At 37.3% G+C, this 25,031-nt stretch overlaps 1 protein-coding gene across 1 annotated transcript in view; it reads left to right on the top strand.

Moving 5' to 3' along the window:
* LOC128878250 (uncharacterized) overlaps positions 1–25,031 on the top strand; it is a 246,294-nt gene that overhangs the window by 207,498 nt on the left and 13,765 nt on the right. Inside the window, exons 4-7 of the mRNA XM_054126302.1 lie at positions 15,842–15,986; positions 22,776–23,027; positions 24,134–24,308; positions 24,827–24,933. Of these exons, the coding sequence (XP_053982277.1) occupies positions 15,842–15,986; positions 22,776–23,027; positions 24,134–24,308; positions 24,827–24,933 (679 nt within the window). The remainder of the gene's footprint in view (positions 1–15,841; positions 15,987–22,775; positions 23,028–24,133; positions 24,309–24,826; positions 24,934–25,031) is intronic.

The raw sequence follows: 25,031 nt of genomic DNA, 5'->3' as shown, positions 1-25,031 counted from the left end.
GCAGAAATTTAAATTCAGAAATAAGAATTTTGCCTTTGTTTACATACGCTATCCAATGGAATTTATACATCGAGCAATCATTTCAAACCTTTGCAAGCCCTCGAGCGCTATCGAATATCTATAAAATAAATTAAATTACAGAAACGACCCTGTGCCTTAAAAAAAAAAAACAGAACTAAAAATCACATTAAATGAAAGATAATTCACCTGCGAATATTTTCCAATTTCGCGAATTCATTAAACAAAATATTTCCACGACAATTACGATGAGTTATTACAAAACAGAAACAAGAATAACGTGTATAAAATAAATAAACGAATATTAAAGCGAGTCTCGCTGTATTTAAATCCTCTGCAATATTTTCGCTGACGATTTGCTTTGATATTTCACCTTTTACGGAGCTCCCGTTCCATTTTTTTACCGTGTCGACGATCCATCGACCACCGAAATCGTTCGATGGATGTGCGTGGGAGTTAATCCGTCGTTGCATTGTAAATTGTTGATCAATTCATAGACGGGCTGTACCGTGAAATGGTTATTGGACGTATGTATATACACGATTTCCTAACTATGGAGAGGTGTAGACGAAGGGAGTGGCGTGGAATTATTCACGGGCGTTAAATACACAGGAACACGTTACGCGACCGAAACCCGTTGATACGTGTAAAAACGCGGTCTCGTTGGTGTGAAATTCGAAACGAACAATCGATTCGAACGCACAAGGGCCCTCGGCCAATGCATTTAGCCGCACAATACGATCAACGCTGTAACTATCCGCTGCAGAAAATTCTCGCCCAACCAACGTTCCGACAGATTTGATCGGTTTCCCCTCTCCCGCGGGGCATTAATTTGTTTTTTACATTAAAACGCAATCCGCGCGTTCAAATTACGCGCGGCCGTTATCCGAAACAGAATAATGCGGATTAAGGGATGATATTGTCACGGGCTCCCGGTATTGTTTATTTCCCGTTTATTTTGTAGATTTAATTGTAGCATTTATACGAAACAAAGTAACGCGGATTAAGGGATGATAATGTCATGGTCCCGCGATGTTTGTTTCGCGATTATTTTGAAAATTCGGTGAATTCAATTGCGCCCGCTGCAAAGTGATATTTGAAACCAAATAATGTAGATTGAGGATATTGTCGCGAGCTACTGGTGTTGTTTGTTTTCCGTTTATTTTGCAAATTTAATTGTAGCATTCATTAGGCGTGGAAATGAATTCTTTGGCGTTACGTTCGCACATCGCTAAGTTTAGCGATTTTCTGTCCGTTCCGGTTACAAGTTTTTACAAAGTATAGTCATTACAAACGATATACAAATTGCAATCATCCTGGCAAGATGTCATATATAATAATGAAAATTATTTTGTTCAATCAAATTTATTCAAGGTATGATGAATTTATTATTTTGTGTTATTTTAAAAACGAACAGAACTTTCCGGTAGACTTAATATATACTTAATATTTTGTTACGTTAGGCGTATTTCTTTCTTCGACATCACTTTTCCATACATAAATCTTCTGCATTTAAACATCATTTTCTCCCTAAAATACTACCGTACAATTTTTTTTGACAATACCATTCAAAAGCTGAGACTTCGAGGAAGTTTTTCCCGAAGAATGCCCGCAAAACAACTATGTCTTTGAAATCGAAAGACGAATACAGAAAAAGTCAAATTTTTTTAAACTTTCACAATGTAAAGTTTGACCTAATTTTTCACTTGTTAAATCTACGTAATAAATTTTGGTTTTTTCATCAGAGAGATGGGAAATTTAACGCTCTTTCGAATGGTGTACTTAGTTTTAAGTTTGCACTGTAATTTGGTGAAGTTATGGCCGTTTAAAGAGTGTCAAGTCGAAAACACAGAAAAAAAATTAAAAGCGAAAATACTCGAGAATAAGGCGACACAAAGAAAATGTCTAAGAGTAATTTGTTGTTGGAAATTTGTTGTAGAATTGACATCCTGCGTATGTCCGAACTTAAACGTAGACACCCTATATCAGCCATTCACGACCGTCTTCCAAACATCCCGGTATCTAAGACACGAGCTTGCTAGGTGAAATCTTCCTGAAGAGTCCACTAGCAGGCTCAGGATGAAACGCTCCCTTCATTTTCTCCCCTCTCCCGCTCACCCTCACAGAACAGAGTCCATCACACAGCAATTTTTGTATTCCCTTCTAATAAAATTCCCCTATCTCCGATATGCAAACATCAAGTCGGAAAATCCGTGTGTGCATTTAATTTCATTTAGTCCCCCGACCTCCCGTATTTAATCGAGCACACTTGAAGACCGAACCGTATAAAAAAATAGAATGACTAGGGGTGTGCGAGATCCCGGTCGGGACGGGAATTCCTCCCGGGATCGGGATGGAATTCCGAGAATTTCAGAATCCCGAATACATCCGGTATTCCCGTGAATTTCGAGATCCCGTAAATGTTCAGGATTCCCGGAATTTCGAGATCCCGTAAATGTTCGGGATTCCCGGAACTTCGAAATCCCGTACATTCGGATTCCTGAAACTTTCAAGAATAACAACACTTTCGGAAATCCCAGACATTATTCTATATTCCGTACATTGTCGAGAATCCCGAAGATTTTCGAGATCCTGTACATTCTCGGGAATCCCAGATTTTTGCGAGATCTCGTGTATTCTCGGGCATCTCGAATCAACTCGGGATCCCGCAATAACTCAAGAATTCCGAATATTCTCGGGAATCCCGGATATTTTCGGGAATCCCGGATTTTTCGAGATCCCGTAAATGTTCGGAACTCTTGGAATTTCGAAATCCCGTACATTCGGATTGCTGAAACTTTCAAGAATAACAACACTTTCGGAAATCCCAGATATTATTCTATATCCCGTACGTTGTCGAGAATCCCGAATATTTTCGGGAATCCCGCACACCCCTAAGAATGACCAATTTTTCAGCAAAATTCCCCCATTTGCATTCGCATTAAAATCCATTAACATCCGCGTTAGCGTTAAATTCATCCCCTTGTTCGACCTGACAACGCGACATCCGTTCATCTGCGCCGAATATTTGGCACAGCTTGAAAAGCCACAATGTCTCCTATTTGCCGGCATTCGCGTAATCGAATAACTCACTGGAAACTACGCTACCAGTCGAGTTCTTTCCCTTTCCGTGTGGTTCTAACGCCCACGCTTTGGTCGCGGCAGCTTTTCAACGTGTTCGTTTCTGACTCGGCTCCTCCAATGCGGCCGGGTTTCACGTTTCACGCCTCTCCTCCCCGCCTGTTCTCTAACTAACTCCTCCACTACTATGCTAATCGGCTATAATTAAAACCGCAACGAAAGTCTGACGGTCCGTGTTATTTTCGGGAATTATTCTCACCCCTTCGGCGAGGCCACCAGCGGGGTGAAATTAACTGGAATTTCGTTACGGAGAGTTTCCTGTTAATTTAAAACCGAGCCCTGACCTTATTCCCCGACGTGCAATAAATACGCAGGAAGTTTGCGTACATAACTACCGTATGGGTTTACTTGAGCATACACCGGACCCTCGAAAACAAAAACTGATCAGGAACTTTGTTAGTGGTAACTTCGTCGTACCAGAAAGAGTAGAAACTGATTCCCTTCACGTTAATTGTTAATGCTACCTCAAAAGTAGACCCTATGTATGTAATACGCTTATTCATTTATTTGTGTAATAGGTATTTGGTGCATTAAACTTGCAAATTGTATGTTTAATATATATATTTTTAGTACGAACCCTGTTAGAATTTATGGTTAGGCTAATTTTTTATTTTGACTTTATGCATACAGTTCATATGCATATCTTATATATTATGTATATACTAGTACAGTCAGTGTAATAAGTATTCGTACAGGAACCATTTATTTTAAATTGGTTGCTGTACGAATACTTATTACACTGACTGTATGTGTATTATTATGTGAAGAGATAGCGTATGTTTGTATCCGCATAAAAATTTCAAAAACTACTTAACCGAGTGATACCAAATTATAACAGTAGCTTTCTTGCTTTCTCTGGACTAGTCCGGGAAAATTAATAGGCTATGGTATTTTAAGAAAAATGATATAACATATAAGAATATGTTGAGTGCTCTGAGCCTATACCCGCTACTCTCTAGATACAAGAGAACTCGCAAAGTTTGCACGATATATACAAGTCCGCTTCGTCCGGCGAATGCAGTGAATTCGTAAAAAAAAAAAAACATAAAAAAATGTATATTGCAGAAGTAGTAGTAAACTGCAGAATTTATACATTTAGAATTAGCTTTAATTGTTTTTTTTTTCTTTTTTCTTTTATGATTTGTAAATGATTTGATGTAAGGAAAAGTTCTGTCTTATGTAAAAATCACAAGGAATAAATTATCTATCCATTTACTGCCCTTTTAATAAAGAAGACCATAATCAAAGAAAAATTACAACAGTGAAAATTGTATTACACACATAGTGAAAAATTAATTGTTTCTAGTAAAAATTCTATGTAAAATTGAACCTGTCTATGAAAAGCTAATATACGTTAGAAACCAGTCGCTATGATGACCTCCTTTCATTCTGCACAGTTAGAAGCTGTTCCTAATATACCAGAAAGAGCTCCAACTTGGAGAATTAACATATGACAACGTAACTCGGAGGGAGGATACGGTACAACAGGAGCGAACAGTAATTTCATTAAAATGTAGATTCGGAATCTTAAACAGATGACACGTGGTAATATTAAACACGAGACGGGGCGTACGAGCGCATAAAACAAGTTAACTATACATTTCATTAAACTGCTACAGGCGATGAAATTAACGAGCGAGTGTGATGTAAATTACTGCAGGTTTGCCGATGTAAATGAACAAAACTGTATTTCGCATCGTTGTGCATTAGCGGTTGAAACGTATCCACTATCCCAATTTCAATATTAATGGATTTATCCGACATCGAATGCGCATTCCGCGCGACGTTAATTACGGTTCTAACAATGCCAGATATTGGCCTCGTTTTAAGACTAGCTTGCACGGTATTGGGGGTCATAATTCGAAGAGTGATCATGACAGAATACATGAAAATTGGGAAATGAATTATTTCTCAATAGAGGTTTTTGAGAAGAATTAGGTGTACGACGATGTTGAATAATAACAATTTGAATAATTTTTTAAATAATTATTTGAAAAACAGATTGAAGGATGAAAGAATGAATAATCTTCCTTTCTTGAATTTTATTTTATTAAAAAATTGGAGTAATTATTTTTATTTTGTATGAAAATCTCTGAAAATTAAACTAACATTTCTCTCTGACAAATCTGAAGAATATTCATTCTTCTCATAGAATAACAAAGAAATTCTGAGTTCCTTGTAAATTTCCAGTGATTAAGTAATTCTCGAATTCGTTGAGATTGATTAGGAATTTTTCTTTTCCAATCACCCTAAGAAATAGCCACCCTTCATCCTCAGCGCCTTTTCATCTTCGATTTTCTCGAAACTGAAGCTTTCTTCAAAAGCGTCATTCCGCCTTTTCAATATACTTTTTCTCCAAGAATCGTGGCCCCGTACACCTCGAATTGCTCCAAGGGGAAAACGAACTACAGACAAAATAACGAACTAAATCCCCACCGAGAAAATATACGCTCACGTAAGGGGATAATTAAGGAAAAAGAAAGATTAATAACTGCTCCTGGAGAGCAGAATTAATCGCGAGAGTAACCATGCCGTATTCCAGGACAATATAAACCATGCTTAGCGTGGCTCTAGTGGAAGAAAAAAAAATGCGCGAACGCTTCTTCCTCGTGACGACGAAATCGACTGAAAACTGCGCTTTTACGTCGACGCTGTTACTCGGCGTGATTGAATACGTCGACTGTAAAGAACGCATAAAGGTATGCACCGCCGTTCACCGCGAAACGACATCAAACGCACGCGGCATTCATAGTGAATAAGACGTACCCATCTGTTATTGTTTCAGTAATATAACGCATTTCTCAAACAGGAAAACCCGGACGCGCGGCCTCAGAAATGTTATCTCCTCGAACGAGCTCGACAGGGTGTTCCGGGGTGATTTGCTTTGGGAGAGAAATCCTTGCCTCCATACTTTGAATAGTTCTCGCGTAATAAAATTCGAGAAGAGGTTCCTGAGGACCTAGGAACACTATCTTCCTTTTTTGAGTTTTACTAGTGCATTTCTGGAAGATAAATGTTATTTGAAAAATTGGAGTAATTGTGTTTTGTATGAAAATCTCTGAAAATTTAACCAAGTCCAAACTGAGTATGTATACTGCGCTGAAAGTGTTATACTTATCGAGCCTGAAATAAGAACTGAAAAACTCATACTTTGTCTTCATATTTTAAATATTTCTCACGTAATAACATTCTGGAAATACCTTAATTTTCTCTATCTACGCTAAAACACTCTCTAAAGAGACAAATAATAGTAGAAACGAGCAGAAGGTAGGCAAGCGGAATAATTAACAATCCTCTCATGCCAAGAGAAGTTGAAAATTACGAATTCCTCTGTCCAGCGACCAGTCCACTGAAAATTACTATATTATAGCATTTTCTTCCTGGCTTGATCTTTAAAATTTCAATCGTCCAGAGACTCAGTAATATTCGAGTCCGCGTAATTCGATTCGCTTCCATCGAATCAAGAGCACCGTCGAACCGACGGTTCTCTGCAGAAAACGTCATCGAGACTCTGTGGCGAATCGAATTACACCGCTACCGCTGTTCCAAATTCGCCATTCGTCCAGCAAGCGAACGTGATTGTACTATTACCGAGACGCCGTGATTTTATTGCGGCCAGTTAAATACTCTTCATCGCCGTTACGTTAAATCGCATGCACGCGGGGGTCGGTATCGACGACATTCTGCGTCAACCGCGCAGGGGAAAGAACGACGAAAGGGCGAACGAGAAGGACGGAGAAAATGGTCGCTCACCTAATTAGGTTCCTCTCGAAATACGTGGCTACATAACCACCGACCTTGCCTGGCCCGCATTACCGTCACGCCAGCTGCACGACGGATGCAGTTTTGTATGCATGCGAGATTCTTTGGAATAGATGATAACTTCGCCCGGTACTTTATGGCCACAACGTGAATGTTAATTGCACCGATACGGATGCGTCCCTTGGCGAACCCCGGAGGAAATTTAACGCGTTGTCCGCTCGAACGATACTGCAACATTTCCGGGAAGGTAAATTTCGCTTGGGACGATTAGAAACTGGATTTTTCACTATTGGTTGTGAATGATGTGAGATATAATTTATTATTTAATTGTGTAGCGATTTTTGAAGAATTAAACGTGGAAGATTATAGAAGGGAAGGTTAGGAGTTTTTGTTATTAACACCTTGACCGTCAGAGAAATATTCTTAAAAGTTTCTGCTAAAATGAAATATTATTTAAACTATTGGAGACTGCGTAATGAAACATCTCCATAAAAAACTTCAAGAAAGTAAAAGAATTACGCCAAGTACATGAAAAAGTGGAGGACTCAAGGAGTTATCATAGAAAAATGAAAGATCCCCATAAAAAAGTACAAGAAAGTAAAAAAAAGTTGTGAAATAAAAATGAGCTGCCAGTACATGAAAGTCCTTTCCAATAAAGTGCAAAGGCGACACTGTGTAACAATGTAAAATTCGGTGGTTTCCAACTATGCGCAGCTAAAATGCTGTGTTCAACAGTGCGGACGTTCAGATCCTAATGACAATTCATGTAAAGTGACTGCTCCACACTTTAGCGGTGACATGAAGAAGCTAATTAGTGTATCATCCACAAACTGAGGCTGTTTAAAAATTTGCCTTGATGTCCGCGGCCTGGAAGTCAAATGCTTGGCGTGGCCAGGCAAGGTCGTGTCGATGAATAAGAATTATTTTAACCCTTTCGTTACGGATGCCGACTATAGTAGTCGGCGGCCGCGTGACGTCCTGTGTGTACTGGTCCAACTATAGCCTACCGCGGGGCCCGCGGGATGACCTGTGTGTATGGTTGCGGCACATTTCGCGGCGCCATGCCCCGTTCAGTAGCGTCACTCCCGCGGCGCCATGCCCCGTTCAGTAGCGTCACTCCCGCGGCGCGTACTGCCGTAAGCAAAAGGTTAAAACGCAAAATAATGAAAGTGTACTTATATTGTCAGAGTTTTAAACTAACAAATTATCTGGAAGCTTGTGAGAGGAAAGGTATCGGTGTCGATGAATGACCTTAGAAATAATTTAAAACGCAATACAATGGAAATGTACTCATATCGTAAGAGTTTTAAATTGACAAATTATGTAAAAGCCTGCGAGAGAGAAAGTATGGGTCTTGATGATCTGAGAATGATTTAGCTGGCCACACCAAGCATTTGACTTCCAGGCAAATTTTTAAACAGCCTCAGTTTGTGGATGATACGCTAATTAGCTTCTTCATGTCACCGCTAAAGTGTGGAGCAGTCACTTTACATGAATTGTCATTAGGATCTGAACGTCCGCACTGTTGAACACAGCATTTTAGCTGCGCATAGTTGGAAAACACCGAATTTTACATTGTGTTACACAGTGTCGCCTTGCACTTTATTGGAAAGGACTTTCATGTACTGGCAGCTCATTTTTATTTCACAACTTTTTTTTACTTTCTTGTACTTTTTTATGGGGATCTTTTATTTTTCTATGATAACTCCTTGAGTCCTCCACTTTTTCATGTACTTGGCGTAATTTTTTTACTTTTTTGAAATTTTTTAAGGGGATCTCACTTCGTTTTACACAGATAATTTCTATAGTGAATGACTTCAAATAATAGAAAATGGGAGATCAGTTTGAATCCTTTAAGGTTTCAAAAGTACGCGGAACGCATTGCAGGAGGTCTCATTGCAAGAAATTTATTAAAGAAGAAATGAGAAATGAATAGAGAGATCAACTATTTCTAACGCACAATTTATTGTATTAGAATACAGTTCATACGTTCACAGAAAGCATGACAAAAACTCTTGTAACAAATTTAAATAATGAGAAAATGGACAGAGATCCACTATTTGTAATAGATAATTTATTGTATTACAATAATATAGAAAAAGAAAGATCAGACTTAGTCTTTAAAGTTCTCAAAAGTATGCACGACACATGACAGAAGGTCTTGTTGCAAAAAATTTAAATGTTACTGATAAAGTGATTACAATAATATAGAAAATGGGAGATCAGTTTGAATCCTTTAAGGTTTCAAAAGTACGCGGAACGCATTGCAGTAAGTCTCATTGCAAGCAATTTATTAAAAAAAAAAAATGTAATCAATTTATCAGTAACATTTAAATGCAACATGACTTTCTGCCATGTGTTGTGCATACTTTTGAGAACTTAAAGGACTAAGTCTGACCTCTCTTTTTCTATATTGTTGTAATACAATAAATTATCTATTACAAGTAGTGGATCTCTGTTCCTTTTCTCATTTTCTCATTATTTAAATTTGTTACAAGACTTTCTGCCATGCATTCTGTAAACGTATGAACTGTATTCTAATACAATAAATTGTGCGTTTCAAATAGTTGATTTCTTTTTTTCATTTCTCGCTTCATCTTTAACATTTAAATTTCTTGCAGTGAGACATTCTGCCATGCGTTCTCTCTCCCTTTCTTTTTGCAGTTCATATGTACACAGAACGTGTGACAGAAAGTATTGTTGCAAGCAATTTAAATGGTTATCATGAAGTGATAATAAAAAAAAGTGATCCACTATTTATAACACACAATTTATTGTATTAGAACACTTATTCTTATTTGCACACAATGAACATTTACTGAAATTTGTATTATGAACTGCACACTCAAACACCAAATTTAATATATCTTTTCAAAACGACAAGGTAGATTATATATTATCACTTATAACCATATACTTCCCAATACAATATCACTACACGTAGCCTTTAAAATAATTATTCAATTTGCGGCGTCCAAATGTCACCAATACAAACTGACAGGTTATACAGGTTAGAAATGACAACTGTCAGAAATACAAACTGACAGGTTATACAGGTTAGAAATGAACGAGCGGCGTGAGCGGCAGCCTTATTACAATTCCGGCCGACGAGCCCTGCCGACTGATTCCGAGAGTCGACGAATCGACGAACAGCCTTAGCTCCTATTGGCTAAGTGTTGACGAAAAATCGACTGAAAAAGTATAAGACGGTAATATTTTTGCATGTATCGTGACATGGTATTACGATATCTCAGTTGTACGTGGACCGATTTTATTGATTTTGGTTTTATTCGAAAGATATTAATGAAAGATATTAATGAAAGAAGTTTCAATTTAGGTTAGAATGGACCATCTCTCCTGTAAATGATATAAGCGGTAGCGCCACGTTATACAGGGTGGCTGTATAATTTTTCATGAACTTGGCGTCGAGACGCTACCGCGACTCTAGATTTATCGTCGTATTTATTTTTGTGACTTCATACAAAATTTATTTCCTTTGATGCTTGACTTTCAGAATTAATTTTTTTAGTTCTTCAGTGAAAAGCACTGTCACCCATATGTTAAACATGGGGATCAACGTGTTAATAAACAAAATTCTAGAACCTTTCTGAAAAATCCTTTGGAATTTTAAAGTCACGGAATTTTGAAAATCATCGTTTATATTTTGTCCCACCATCAAGGAAGTTATAATAAAAATTATCCAAAAAATAACACTAAGAATTGACGTAAAGCAAATTATTTAACCATAGCTACAGACACGAGAAATGACAAAATGTTGCTGAGCACTGCATGATGTGCAAAGAAATGACTACGGGCACGATTCAGCGCTAAGAACGCTAACGTAAGTAGAAATGGCGTGTTATGGTCAGACGCGTCGAGAATAATCTACTTCGCTGATATTCGAAATAAAATTATACCACTGTGATAAATTTCTCCATACTCGATTCCTCGAACGTTCCATTTGAAACCTGAGTAATATCAGTCGCAAAAATCAGCAAAATGCGAAAGTTATAATTATTTCGTTCGCTGCACTGTAATAAACTTTTTCATGTACTACCGCTCGAATGTGTTTTGTTTTTTTTTTGGAACCTGGACGATATCAACCGATGAAATCGACAAATACAAAAGTTGCAATTATTAAAACCTCTTACATGAATTATAGACCACTCTGTATTCGTGGAGTTCGGTTGGCGTGGGTGTATAGGACGCTGTAATGGCGCAAAATTAGCGTTCACGTTTACGACCAAATTGAATCTTCTCACGCTCCAAATGGAGGCCGCGTTATGCAGAGTTTTCACGTGCAGAGAAAAGAAAGATATGTTCGTTTCAAATATGCCTAATTTCTTTCCTACTATTTTCCTTCGAAAAAAATTCTGAATAATGAAATAGCAGTAAACAAACATGTTATATCCTTCTTTTATCGTGAAAAACATTTGTAGGAAACAAGTTTTTTATCATTTGAATACAAATAATGACTCAGGTGTCGAGTATTTACTTTTGAGTCCAGAAAGACCCAACCTCGGCATTTCCAGATTTAAATGCGAAATATTTTCATAAATAAATATCTTCATACAGTCGGTGTAGTAAGTATTCGTACAGCAACCAATTTAAAACAAAACTAATAAGAAAAGAAATGAGAGGCTAACATTAAAAGTTAATTTGAAACTTTAATTAGCGCAAATTCAACTCTAAAAATATGTTAGAATGTTGGTTAATTATTTCTTCCCCTAAAATTTATTAATAAAATAAATACATGAAGTTTTATTTTGAATTTCTGTACGAATACTTATTACACTGACTGTAAATATAAATGAAAGAGGATATCGATTTACCAAAATATAATTCCCCTTAACTTTAACAAATTCCCAATAAAAAAAACCTTAATAATAATTAAAGAATCATTCTGAATAGAAATTCAACATACAACAGTCGCATTCACGGACTGGTGTTTGCACTATACTAAACCAGAGTGATTTCCCTGTCAATAGCAATCTTTCCGCGTGGAAACACCGCTTAAAGGCGGGACAGGGAAAACAGTGGACAAGTGGCTATGAATGTATGCCGGTAACGAAGGCCAAGGTGTACTCCATGACACGGCTCGTAATTTATCGCGACTCGTCACGTGTTACGCCGCTACGAAACAATGGACGGGTGTACGAGCGCCATTGACCCAGATATTGGTTAAGCATTGACTTATGCACGCTCTACTCTTCCTTGGCTCGCGCTCGCGACCAGGAATACGTTCTCCCGTCGAAAGCATTGCGGATGCTTCGCGTTTCCCATTTCTCCCGTTGCTATACCTCATAGATAACAATGGGGAAACGAGATTGCTTTTCGAGGTCTGATTTATGGACGTCAACCCGTTCCTATGCTTCGAGGAAAACGCATCTCCTCCGATGCGACGCTGACAGCTTCGCGCACGAATACTGAAAAACGCTATACGAGATCCACCTGTATTTTCATCGGGGAAAGGGTGCTCTGATACGTTTCTTAGCTCGCGGAATATCGCATCGAGGGTGAAACTTTGCTTGGAGGAAAATGAATGTCAATGAAAGAGGGAATGGCGGTTATTGACACTGAACCCATCACGATCGGTCGAATGACGATTTTCCAATTTTTGTGAAAGAAAAACCTCCAAAAATACTCAACTTTGACATTTATAGATTTACATATGAAATATCTTCATAAATATAAATGAAAGGGCATATCAATTTACCAATATAATTCGACTTAACTTTAACAATTGCCATTACAAATCGTTAATAGTAATTAATGAATCATGTAGAATAGTATGGGTCGACGCGTCTGACCATAACACGCCGTTTCTACTTACGGTAGCGTTCTTAGCGCTGAATCGTGCGCGTAGTCATTTCTTTGAGTCAGAATTAGCGATGATGCACATCATGGAATGAACAAACACCTTATGTGTATTTATAACACCCTGTGGGGTGTTGAAAACAAAATGACTCAATTTGGAAAGAATAAAATTTACAACTTTCTGGTGGCTTGAAAAATGGAACACCCAACAATTCGTAGAAAATAATTATTTTCCACTCGATTTAAAATTTGCTCCATATCGTGTTACGTTTGAGAAACATGCTAAAAATTCTTGGAGCGTCTTATAATTTTGTCCCGGGGTGTATGCGCCCAGGGAAAACGAATGCGCTCGTATTAAATTTCTTACATCGCCTCCGGACGTTTACAGCCCCATCTTTTTCCTCCCAGTTTAATGGCTTTTGTCTTCCTTTAGTACACGCGACACTCGAGGTCTGAAACGCGCAAATGGAAGTTATTCGTATCCGAACTTCAATCCGTGGAATCATTACGTGTTAATGCATCGCTTTCGGAATGTATTCCAAAAGGGACGAAGCGTCCCTTTTGTCCCTTTTCCTCTGCTTTTATTCCTGATTCTCGCGTGGAAAAAAATGGAGGTCGTCCAAAACACAGAAACAAAATACTATTTATAACTTCGGAGTGGTTTGGAGAAGTTTGCGTTATGGCATTTTATTTGTTGTTTATTGGCTATATGAGCCGTTCGTTGCACAAATCGATTAATTTCATGAAACTTTTTGTTTCTTAACTTTCTGTTAAGAAATACGATGAAATAATGTACAAATAATATTGTAATAATACAGTAATGTCTCCATAACTGCACAATTTGTGATTTCCACTTTTTTTTTTTTAGTTTGTAACAAAGAGTTGAAATAATTTTTAATATGTAACTCGTAAGGAGGAAACTGGTAAAATGGTTGCACTCGAGGGAAAGTTGGACGACGCGTGTTATAATTTCTTTAAATGTTTACCGATACCCCAGGGGTTGTCTCGCTGTTAGCTATCCCTGACCTTGGATATTTTCCTCAACACGACCGTCTACCCCGGGGTTGCGAAAAAGTTGCTATTGGTGGACAATATTGAAGTAAATAAAAATAATTCTTTTCTTTTTTAAATAACACAGGTATATATGAATTAAAAAAGTTAATCTGTCTTGTTTCATTGATAGTATACAGACTATTCTACTTTGAAATTAGAAGAACGAAGGGGAAATGAATTTATTAATATAAACAACGATGTGATATTTGCAAATGAAAATTGAAACAAAGGCAATATTAATAGTCACTAATAATTGAGTTATTTGAAAAGGTTGAAAAGTACAAAGTGAAAATGTAAATTATATCAACACGAACTAGTAGATCTTGTTACGTCGCCAAGAAAGTCGTTCCTATAAAAAGGAAAGCGATTGGAACATTTCCAGTGAGATGAATTATGCAATGGGTATTTTTACAAATATAGTCAACTAATAAAATTCTTTAAAATTTATATCCATCGTTTTGCCAAGAATAAAGTTGCTACCAGACGGCATTATGACGACAATGAAGGGAGCAAACAGTTCGATAATAACGAGAGAATATTTCACAGCACGACAGGCAGGAGATTTGATCAGAATTGATGGTATTCGGATAAAAGGTGAATACAACCACATTTTATGCGAACATACAATTCCCTGAAGGTAACAATTAGCGGGCAAGGGATTCATCATGCGACGAGATAACGAGTCGGAACATTATTCTACGTGAAACGTACTTGGAAATGAAAAAACTAGAAGCAATTCTTGAAAATAAGTTTCTCAGACTCGGAACTTAGATTTGAGTAGAATATTATGGAATATATCAGACGGGAAAAATTGCAGCAAAAGGATTGCCAATAAATTTAAAATAGTACTCGATAGTTACAGTGTTCCAACTAAATATTAACTTTAACCAAATAATTTCGTCAATACTCCGTCTTTGGAATGGAGCGATCTCGATCGTTTTTAAGATACCTGAACCGAGCTTTGATCTACCAAAATTGAAACGAACATGCGACTAATATCAGGAACTAATATCTCGAGCACTCTCGTTATTAAAGAAGGAATTCCGCCAACTGAAAGCGGATTTTCAAAGGAACTCCCCAGGTCGGAATTAATTTCTCCATGGAAACTGGCGCAGGCGACGTCTAAAAACAGATATTAACCGGTATCTACTCTAAAGTGTAATTTATTTCCGCGATAGGTATCATCTGAAATCAAGATGGGAAGCGTGTAATGGCCAGCCGACGCGAAGGGAAGGACGATAGAAAAGTTTTGCATAAACGGAAATCGATGGCGCGCCTGCGCGATCCGATGCCGCGCGAATAAAATACTTTCGCCCACGGATTTGAAATTCAAAATCGACGCGAGGGGAGAAAGGGGTTCTTTTATGAAATGACGTTTGAAATGAATTCTGGTGTGTATTGCGAAGTCCAATCGGTTCGAGGATCTTGGAGGATTTCGCTCCTTCTTTACTGTTCCCGATTGGGGTTGCTCGGATGACGTACAGAGAGTCACAGAAGTATTTATGGTCCCTCAAAGGATGAAACGATTGATGGACTTTTAGGACAAGATACTAAAGAGTTTTTGTAAAAGAGATTCTGTAAAACACAACAATTTTGGCATCTCTGGTTCAGTAAGCTGTACGAAAATTGTTAATACCAAATGCTTTGACACTTCTTAACACTTCTCGACACTATTTAAGATTTTTCAAAAAGTGGAGTTAATCGATTTGTCCAGTGAACAGCTCTATTCTGAATCAGTATGAAATGGCTACCATTAGCCAAGTATCCTGTAACATTTGCCCTAAGAAGATTTTCAACAGTCTCAGTTAGTATTTCAGTGGAGGTAGCATAAATACTTCTGCGACACACTGTAGCTCCGATTCGGCATATATTTTTCCATTAAAGATCCCTGATTGAAGCCCTCCACTTCGATGGGTATTGTGCTCTTTGAAGTTGAAGCTCGTCTTCCCGTTTCGGGGTTCGCTCGACCCAGCTGTAATACGAATCGATAAGAAACAGGGAAGAGCGATCGCAAAACTCGACGTAACTGAAAATGTCCCTCTCGTTGCAGGCATTCGAGGAGCTGGAGGAGCTGTTGGGAAAATACGACATATGTATCGCCATAAAGGAGAAACTGGTCAAGGATTCCGGTGTGGCTGGGGAAACGGCGTACGACAATATCGTTTTGAAATTGTTAACCAAACCGAGGGCCAAAGGTAAGTGCGAAAGGGGAGGGATAGAAGGTAAACCGAAGACATCTTAGGAAAATGTTAGAGGCAGTAAACAGTAAAAAATTGGAGGAAAGATATAAAATATTATAGAATGAAATTGCAGTCGATGCTTGTAAATTGGAGAACTGAATTCAAAATGCGGAGAGCATTGAAAAGTTAGAAGTATTGAACAGTACAAAAGAAATGAGATAGTATACATTAAAAGCCAAGGCTCGCTTGGCTGCGGTGGAGCACAAACCTCTCAAGTAACACCACCAAAAACTACCCCAAATCTACTCAGACAGTATTTCCGCGTAGACAGTAAGTACATTAACAGTATTCAATATTGGTGTCTCGCCAAAAAGTATTCTAAACCTACTCAGACAGTATTTCCGTGTAGACAGTATTTCCGCGTAAACAGTATTTTCGCGTAGACAATATTTCCGTGTAGACAGTATTTCCGCATAAACAGTAAGTACATTAACAGTATTCAATATTGGTGTCTCGCCAAAAAGTATTCTAAACCTACTCAGACAGTATTTCCGTGTAGACAGTAAGTACATTAACAGTATTCAATATTAGTGCCCCACCAAAAATGATCCAAAACCTACTCAGACAGTATTTCCGTGTAGACAGTATGTACATTAACGGTATTCGATATTGGCGCCGCACCAAAACCAAAACCACTAAAACCCTAAAGTTTCTCAGACAGTAGATTTCGTGCCTGGTGCTATGATGTTCCTAAAAATTGTGTCCGAACAGCCTAGAGTTAGTAGAATCATATAACTGACGGTTGTGAAAGTTAAAAAACATTACAAACGACTACCAGTTACCAGAATCGTAAACGAGAAACTGGCAGAAACGAAAATTGCAATTACACGTAAAAATTGTAAAAAGTTATGACTCGTTCCAGTTCGTAGAATTCGTGCAGCGTGGCAACGAAACTATAATCTGTTGGGGGGTCGGTTGAATAATTGATAGCAGTATGTATCCGACAACTGCAGGTTGAAAGGTGTATTTTTTAAAAAGCTATGCGTGCCGGGGGGCTGTACAGGCGAAATTGGGGATGACACTGATCCATCGGCAGTCCATAGCCCCTATTTAATAGACAGTTGTCCGGAACGCGTGAAAAACATTGGGTGCATATCGAAACGGTCATTACACGTCGTTGGATAAATCGTTTCGGGGGACCTCGAATGACGGTCTCGATGATGGGCACATTTTTCAACGAAATAGGATCTCTTAGGAGAGATTTTCGGAGTCGCCAAGTTTTCGCATATAAATCCAACGTGCCAGGGACTTTCCCTGGTTTGTCAGTGCATTTACATGACAAATTGCGGTAGCCAAGGACGACGGTCGATCGGAACTGGGTGTTCGTGGTAAATTCCTGCGCGGAGGGAAAGTATAGCCAGGGAAAATGCAAAACAAAAGTGTACAGGGTGAAACGTACGTGCGAACGAATTCCAGATAGAAGTTACCTATAACATACTTACTGTCACGTCGTCCACATACGACCCATTCGTTGCGCAAATCGATTAGCTACATGAAACAAAAAGTTGAGAATAGAAATAAATTTCTTTGGAATAAATCAGGCCTCTGAAATAAATTATTCATCATTCAATGGCCAAACAAAATTTTGTCCCTTAATGGTGTTAATCTTTATTGTTCGAAAAAGTTGTGACTATACCAAGTGCTTTGACAATTAAATTTAAGAGTTTTCGAAAAGTGCAGTGGACTACAGGGCTGACTATAAACGACGTATACTACTTGAATTCTTTCTCTCGAAACTATCGCATTTAAACCATTGGTTAGGATTATTATTACTCGACTAGATAAGTTATGGAGATTAAGATTTGTAAGTACTTGTGTCATAAATGAGTAAGTGTGTTATACAGGGTGGAACATTTAAACCAGGCTACCTGTGTCATTTCTTTTCAATTTTCCCAGAAGAACTACAGGGCTGACTATAAACGACGTATACTATTTGAATTCTTTCTCTCGAAACTATCGCATTTAAACCATTAATAAGAATTAGTATTTCTCGACTAGGTGAGTTATAGAGATCGAGTCACGTCATCCACATATGTAATTCATTTGGAGAATTAAGTAAATTAATTCTGAGAGCGAGATGTTAAATGTAAATTTGAATACAAGTCACAGAATCCACCGTGTCTTTTAAAAGGAAAAAAAAACAGATAAACTCTAACATTTAACAAGAATAGAAGACGAAAAACATGTCTTGGGTACAAAGGAGAATGTTTTATACCAAGAATTATCACTCCCACAAATGAGAAACTATAATATATCTTCTAGTATAATATAATTCACATCTTAGAAGTCGCTGAATTCCTCACGAACGTTTAATTTAGCCTTTAATTAGTCATACGGGGAACTAGATATTCCCGCTGCGCGTTTCGGGAATGACAAAAGTCTTACAATTTTAAGATCTTCATCCTGACTTCTCCACTCGCATTATCAGAGTAGAGGAAAGTCATTTCGTCTGACGGTTTGTCAGATAAACCCCGAAGCCTGGAAACTTCATCGTTTTGTTTCCACCCCTGGATTCGCAAGAAACTAACACTAGCGGAGCGGAGGTATTCAATCATGGAGAGGAAACTTCTTTAGGAAGCGATAATGTACATTCTAATCAGAAACAAAAAATGTGACAAGCGGGCAAGAAAATGACAGAGGTGAATTATGACATTGTGTGTTACAGTACATAAATATTTTAGCGCTCGACGCAGGACGACAGTTTCGTTATCGCTGTGGCGGCGATGGGAGAAAAAAAATTTCGAAAGATTAGCAAAAGATAAACAACTTTTAATCCATTATTCGCGAAACGAAAATTAGAGTTGGAATTATACAACGAATTTATGTTTCACGTGGAAAGTAATAAAAGCTTATCTGGGTAATTCCGATGGAATATAACTTGCAAATAAATTGCTGCACAGAGTTTTTAATAAAATTCTGTCCATCCCTGCGCTGGCGGATGTACGATCACATATTCAGAATTCCGAAACGAAATATTACCTCCATCTGTATTTTCGTATTTGTGAATATGCATTAGGTTCTTTCAGTTTTCTACAAATGGCGGTAACGTACATTTTAACGTATACTTCGAGACTTTTCTGTGAAACAGAATGTCACCGGTTACTCTAAATGAAATAAATGCTTGCAAAAATAAAATATATTTGTAAAAATAATCGAATGCTCGAGCTATGTAAACGAAACTATCGTAGATGCTGACAATAAAAATAATACAAAAAGGTCTCGAAAATATAATACGAAACGACTTGAACGACTCTTAGAAATAACTTGATGTAACAATAAAAAAAAAAAACAGGATAGTTGAGAAAACTTTTTATATACTACTGCACTCCGAAATGAAAAGGATTCTAGAATCTATAAAGTTTCCAATCTCCATGCATACAAATCTGGGATTAAAGAAACAATAAAGGAGAATACTAGTTAGGATTCAGGAATGTAAACGTGGGGAACGGCGTTCGCCAAGAAGCTCTCAGAGATCATTGAATCCTCCGCCACCCTCAAACTATATAGTTTCCTCTAGCCCCCATTGGTTTCCACCGTTGCTCCTACGTAATGTTACTACTCTGCTATTTTCTTTAACTACCTCCAACAACGAACTATCGTAAAGGTTCGTACACCTCTAGAAATTTCCCGGTGGTCGTTGGAGATTTCTCACAATTGAGTGCCATTCGTGTAAAATATACCTTCTGGAATTCCTATAAAGTTTTATACGCGAGGATCGATTTCTAGATTTATTTTGAAAAGGTTATTTCTGGACGTTAGACCGGCTCGCCGGTGAAGTACTCATTTCACATCAGCGCCAATAAAAAATTCTTGCAATTTTCGCAAAATCAGAGCCTCGTCCAATTTTTCATTTGTTGAACACGATGCTAGTACTCATTCAAAGTGAAACGTAGTTTGATTGCAATTTAGTCGAACGAGTGAGGGATAACAAATTGTTCGCATTCTATTTAGTGCTCGAAATTGTTTGTCTAGATGAGAATTTTACTCGTATTCCGATGAGGACCAAGAGAAGTTTATTATTGATTTGCCGGAACAGAAACTTTTTATTAAAACATTTTAGCAAATAGCATAGAATTTTTCATAAGTCACTTGGATTCTTCGTTTTTCAGGGGTATTGCAAATCACAACTCATAACGTCGAGTGGAACTTTATTAATACGAAATGTAGGTTAAAACCAAATGAACGTGTCTGTATTCGCTGCAAGAGCTGAACAATTTATATGACAGTATTTCGAAATCCCTTAGGTACGCGTATTTCAACAGATATTAAAGATTTAGTGCATACGAATAATCCTATAGCAATATGTATCAATAATATGTGTCAATAAGCATTGCCAACGAGGCGTATGTAATACTTGTTTTTATTTACTACCTTAACTCGTCATTTTTATTATTTTCTTCTTCTAAAATAATGCTTCACTTTGTAAACAGAATCTAAAAGAAAGCCCAAGGTTTAATGAAAACCAAAACTAGAAGTTTGGTTAAGTTGGTCAATAAATGGGTGTAAACTTTTTAGAAATAATATTGAAATACCAAATGATATAGTAAAACAGAGTATTATTGGGTTGTCTGGAAAGTCCATGCCGATTTTTTTGGTAGATGGTGCAGGTCTGAATATATCGGTATAGTTGAAAACAAATAACATGTACACAAAATGGCACCTATGCAATTCAATAAATATGTATTAAAATTCAAATGTACCTTTGCATTTTTCTGATTTTCAAAATTTTGAAGAAAGCGAATAAATTCGACAGTACAGTGTAATAATATGGAAAATTAAAATTTTAACGAACCCTGGAATATCTTCGATTATAAAATGAGTAGTTTTAAGTTTAAAATAAAATAAATGAGAAAAGAAATAAGAGGTTAACATTAAAAATAACAAACGTTAGTTTACGCAAATTCTGTTCTAAAAGTACGTAGGACGTTGGTTAATTATTTCTTCCCCTACAATTTATTAATAAAATAAATATATCAAGTTTTATTTTGAATTGGTTCCTATACGAATACCTGTTACACTTACTGTATGTGTAAATTAAATAGATGAAATTAACACGAACTTTCTGGACAACCTAATATAATATTCTAGAATTAGAATAAAGAATTAAATATTAAATATTGATATTAAATATTAAGCTTTGTTAACATTAATTGTACTATATATAATTTTATACTGGTCTCTTATTCATTCCAAAGACGATTCGAAATACTCAAAACCAAATAAATGTCGTAAATAATTCAAGCCCCTACATTAAACATTACTCTCCAAAACATCAGAAAGAATCCGTATAAATCCGTATGAATCTTCGTCCAGCGACGCGAGAAATTCCGAATCGCGTAATCAGTAGAAAAAATTGCGCCGTGTCCGAAATAAAAATAATGAAAAATACCAGAATTTTCGAGTGACCACAAGCGGCCCGCGGAACAAGCTTACGCGAAAGTCCCTCTGATCTTTTGTCGCCGATTCGTTTTACCGCCACCCCTTTTTGCGACAAACTATATTTCATAGTTTTTCAGCTCGCTACACACATGTACGCGGCTCTCGAAGCATTCTATCAAAACTTTTACGGTTACATACCATTCAACCGACCGCGAATAACTTCGCCGATCTGGCATTGCACCGCACATAAACACGCCAGTTTCCAATCTTCCTGTCGTTTTCGATTCCCGACGCCATTAAAGTTCACCGTTCGTTACGTCCACGCTTCCGGTGATGATTGCTTTCAGGAAGATTCGTGCTACTCGCAAAGCGAATCGAAGTGAAAGGAAGGATAACGTTAAGAATCGCGTTGAAATCACGTCGTTGGGTTCACGTTACATTTCAGACCACCTACGTCATTTCGGCGATCGTCGCCGACGCCGTTTCCAATTTATCATTAGGTACACGTTCGTCAAACAGAAAAATGCTGAACTTTGGGAATTTTTCCTGATCATGCGGGATGTTTAGATAGACAATTCTTTAAGACAGAATTCAAAGAGACTTGAAAATAATTCGTGGACCAATATTGCCGCTCCTACCAAAAACTACCCCAAACATACTCAGACAGTATGTACATTAATGTTATTTAATATTGCCGTCCCTACGAAAAACTTCCCCAAACCTACTCAGACAATATTTCCGTACAAACAGTATGTACATTACCGTTATTTAATATTATCGTCTCCACCAAAAACTAGCCCAAACTTACTCAGACAGTAGATTTCGGTGCTATGATGTTCCTTCACGTACAAACAAATTTTGGATGTGACGTGCTCACCGAGATCGGTGCAAAAAAACACTGTTTGGACCATTTCAATTTTTGACCCCTAGAGGTGGGTGGAAGTTAAAGGTCAACACGACCACCATTGTAATCGTTAGGTCGACGCTTCGAAATTCAATAAAAATCGCTACAAAAAAAATTGCCTCTCAATCGCCACTGGAGTCGTCGCGTAGAACCTAGTGGATTCACTATAAATGTAACGTAGAAAGCTCAAAAAAACTAATTGTAGAATACTAACGCTTCGAGATTCAATAAAAATCACCACAAATAAAATTGCCTCTCATTCGCCACTGGAGCCGTCCAGTAGAATGTACCGAATTCCCCGTATATGTAACATAAATATCTCAAAAACCTAATCGTGGTATACTCCTACCAATGCTTCACCTCCAAAGATTCGCCAAAGTTGAGCTTGAACAACTTCTAATGGCAAATATTACTCGCCTATGGATCGCAGAGGATTAATAGCCGGCGTTAATATCCCGCAGGGTGCATCATATACGCTTCGGATCAAGAAGTTGCGGAACTTATGAGAGCAGTGAGACGTTGCAATGCAACCGGTGCGTTCTCCTGGATCGGCAGCGACGGATGGAGTGCCAGAGGGTTAGTCAGCAATGGTAACGAACCGGAAGTCGAGGGTACTTTATCGGTTCAGCCCCAAGCCAATCCTATCAAGGGCTTCAAAGAGTACTTCTTGAATCTGACCGTCGAGAACAACCGAAGGAACCCGTGGTTTGTTGGTAAGCGAATGACAGGAACACGCGAGCTTCATTAAACTTTCGACAGTTCCAACTCGAGAAACCACTGCTACGATCTCGGGGGAGGGGGAGGCAATTAGATTAAATAGCCAATCGATCGAAAGAACTGTGTACAAAATCCTCGATAAAGATGTGGAAAATTTTAAGCATTGGACAGAGTGGATAAATTCGACGGTACGGTGTAATAATATTATGGAAAATTAAAATTTTAATGAAACCTGAAATATCTTCGATTATAAAATGAGTTTGATCCACGTACACTCTCGTTCATAAATACGTGGACACCTTCAATGAATAAATAATTAATATACACTGTAAATTATTACTGTACAACTTTTGTTGGTAAATTCTATATTGGATGTGTATTTAACATTATTAATATTAAATATTTTGAGTGCCATATTCAATTTTATAGTGGAACTATGGGATCGTTTAGATAGAAAAGTTCAGAAATGTTCGATATATCAAAAACATTTATGGCAAAATATTAGAAAATTAATGAGATAATATTTCTTCGGATACAATGAAGAAATTAATAGTATCCAAGTTTGGTAAAAGAAATTTTAACATTATCTAGTTATCTCTATAGTTTTTTTATCATTACTAAAGTGATATTAAAAAGAAAACTATTAATAAAATGTATTCGCTAATGTAGCATAAACATATGGAAATATAAATGATATAATTGATATTAATAGATTCGCAACTTTTACTAGATATTTATTTCAATTAAGGAAGTGTCCACATAATTCTGAGCGGGGGTGTACGTACAAATTAAATAGATGAATAATTCATGGCAGTAATGTATTTATTTTAATTGGATCACATAATCCTATTTAGTCAAACCAATTATTATAAAATTACATTCAATCGTTATTTAATAATCAGAATATTTTTGGATTATTACAATTTTAACAATTCAGTATATTATTATATTATTATGAATATAATAATTGAAGATAAAATAAAATGAAATGAATACGATCAATTAACATTATTAATAGAGAATCCACGTAAAATTAATTCCACTGTGTCCAATACTAAATAAATAAATACTACCACCTCAAATAAATATTAAATGGTTTCAGAATTTTGGGAGGATCACTTCCAGTGTCGATATCCAAACGCATCTCTAACTCCGTACAACAAACGATACACGAAACCATGTACAACGAAAGAGCGCTTGACTATACAGAACACTGCAGTCGAAGACCAACTGCAGTTCGTCTCCGATGCAGTTATGGCGTTTGCCTATGCTTTTCGGTAACAAATCAGAATTTAACAAATAATATGCACTGCAATGAAAACCAAAACTAATCGAAGCGTTCATTAAACTTTGCTCATTTGTCAGAATTTACATCTTCGATCAATATTTTTCCCCATTAAAATTAAAAATATTAATATTGCTGTGTATCATCTGGCCCTCAGAATAACGAACAATGTTATTATTGAACCTGTCAAACATTAAAGAGAGAAAAAAGAAAGTTCTGCGTTACATATCGAGATTTATATTCGACCCTGTCACTGCCAACTCCAGAAAACAATTTCCATTTTTGCTGTTCTATTCACGATACAGTAAAAGAGCGACCCGATTGTTTCTGACTTCGCCACTTTATTTACCCCTTCTGCTTCCGTCTCAAAAGTCTTCAGAAATATACTATGCGTCGATGCATATATACAGTGTAAATAAAACCGACTTCGGTTCAAACAGAGCTCAACAATAGGCTGGAACGTGCCAAATATTCCTTGATATAACGATTTTCTTTTCTCTCCCCGCTCAGAGATATCCACAAACGCCTTTGTCGCGAGCATCCGAAGAATTGTGGTCATATGAACCCGACCAACGGCACGGAGCTTCTACAATATCTCAGAGAGGTAGAGTTCGAAGGTGAGCTGGAAGAATATCTTTTTTTACGAATATCGTGCGCATCGAACGTCCTTTGAAACTTCGCCTAATGTATGCGACTATTCTGTGGCACGGAAAAT

The sequence above is a fragment of the Hylaeus volcanicus genome, chromosome 6 (genome assembly GCF_026283585.1).
Source record: "Hylaeus volcanicus isolate JK05 chromosome 6, UHH_iyHylVolc1.0_haploid, whole genome shotgun sequence".
Taxonomy (NCBI): domain Eukaryota; kingdom Metazoa; phylum Arthropoda; class Insecta; order Hymenoptera; family Colletidae; genus Hylaeus; species Hylaeus volcanicus.
The sequence above is the reverse complement of the archived record's forward strand: the minus strand, read 5'-3'. Positions and strand labels throughout refer to the sequence as shown.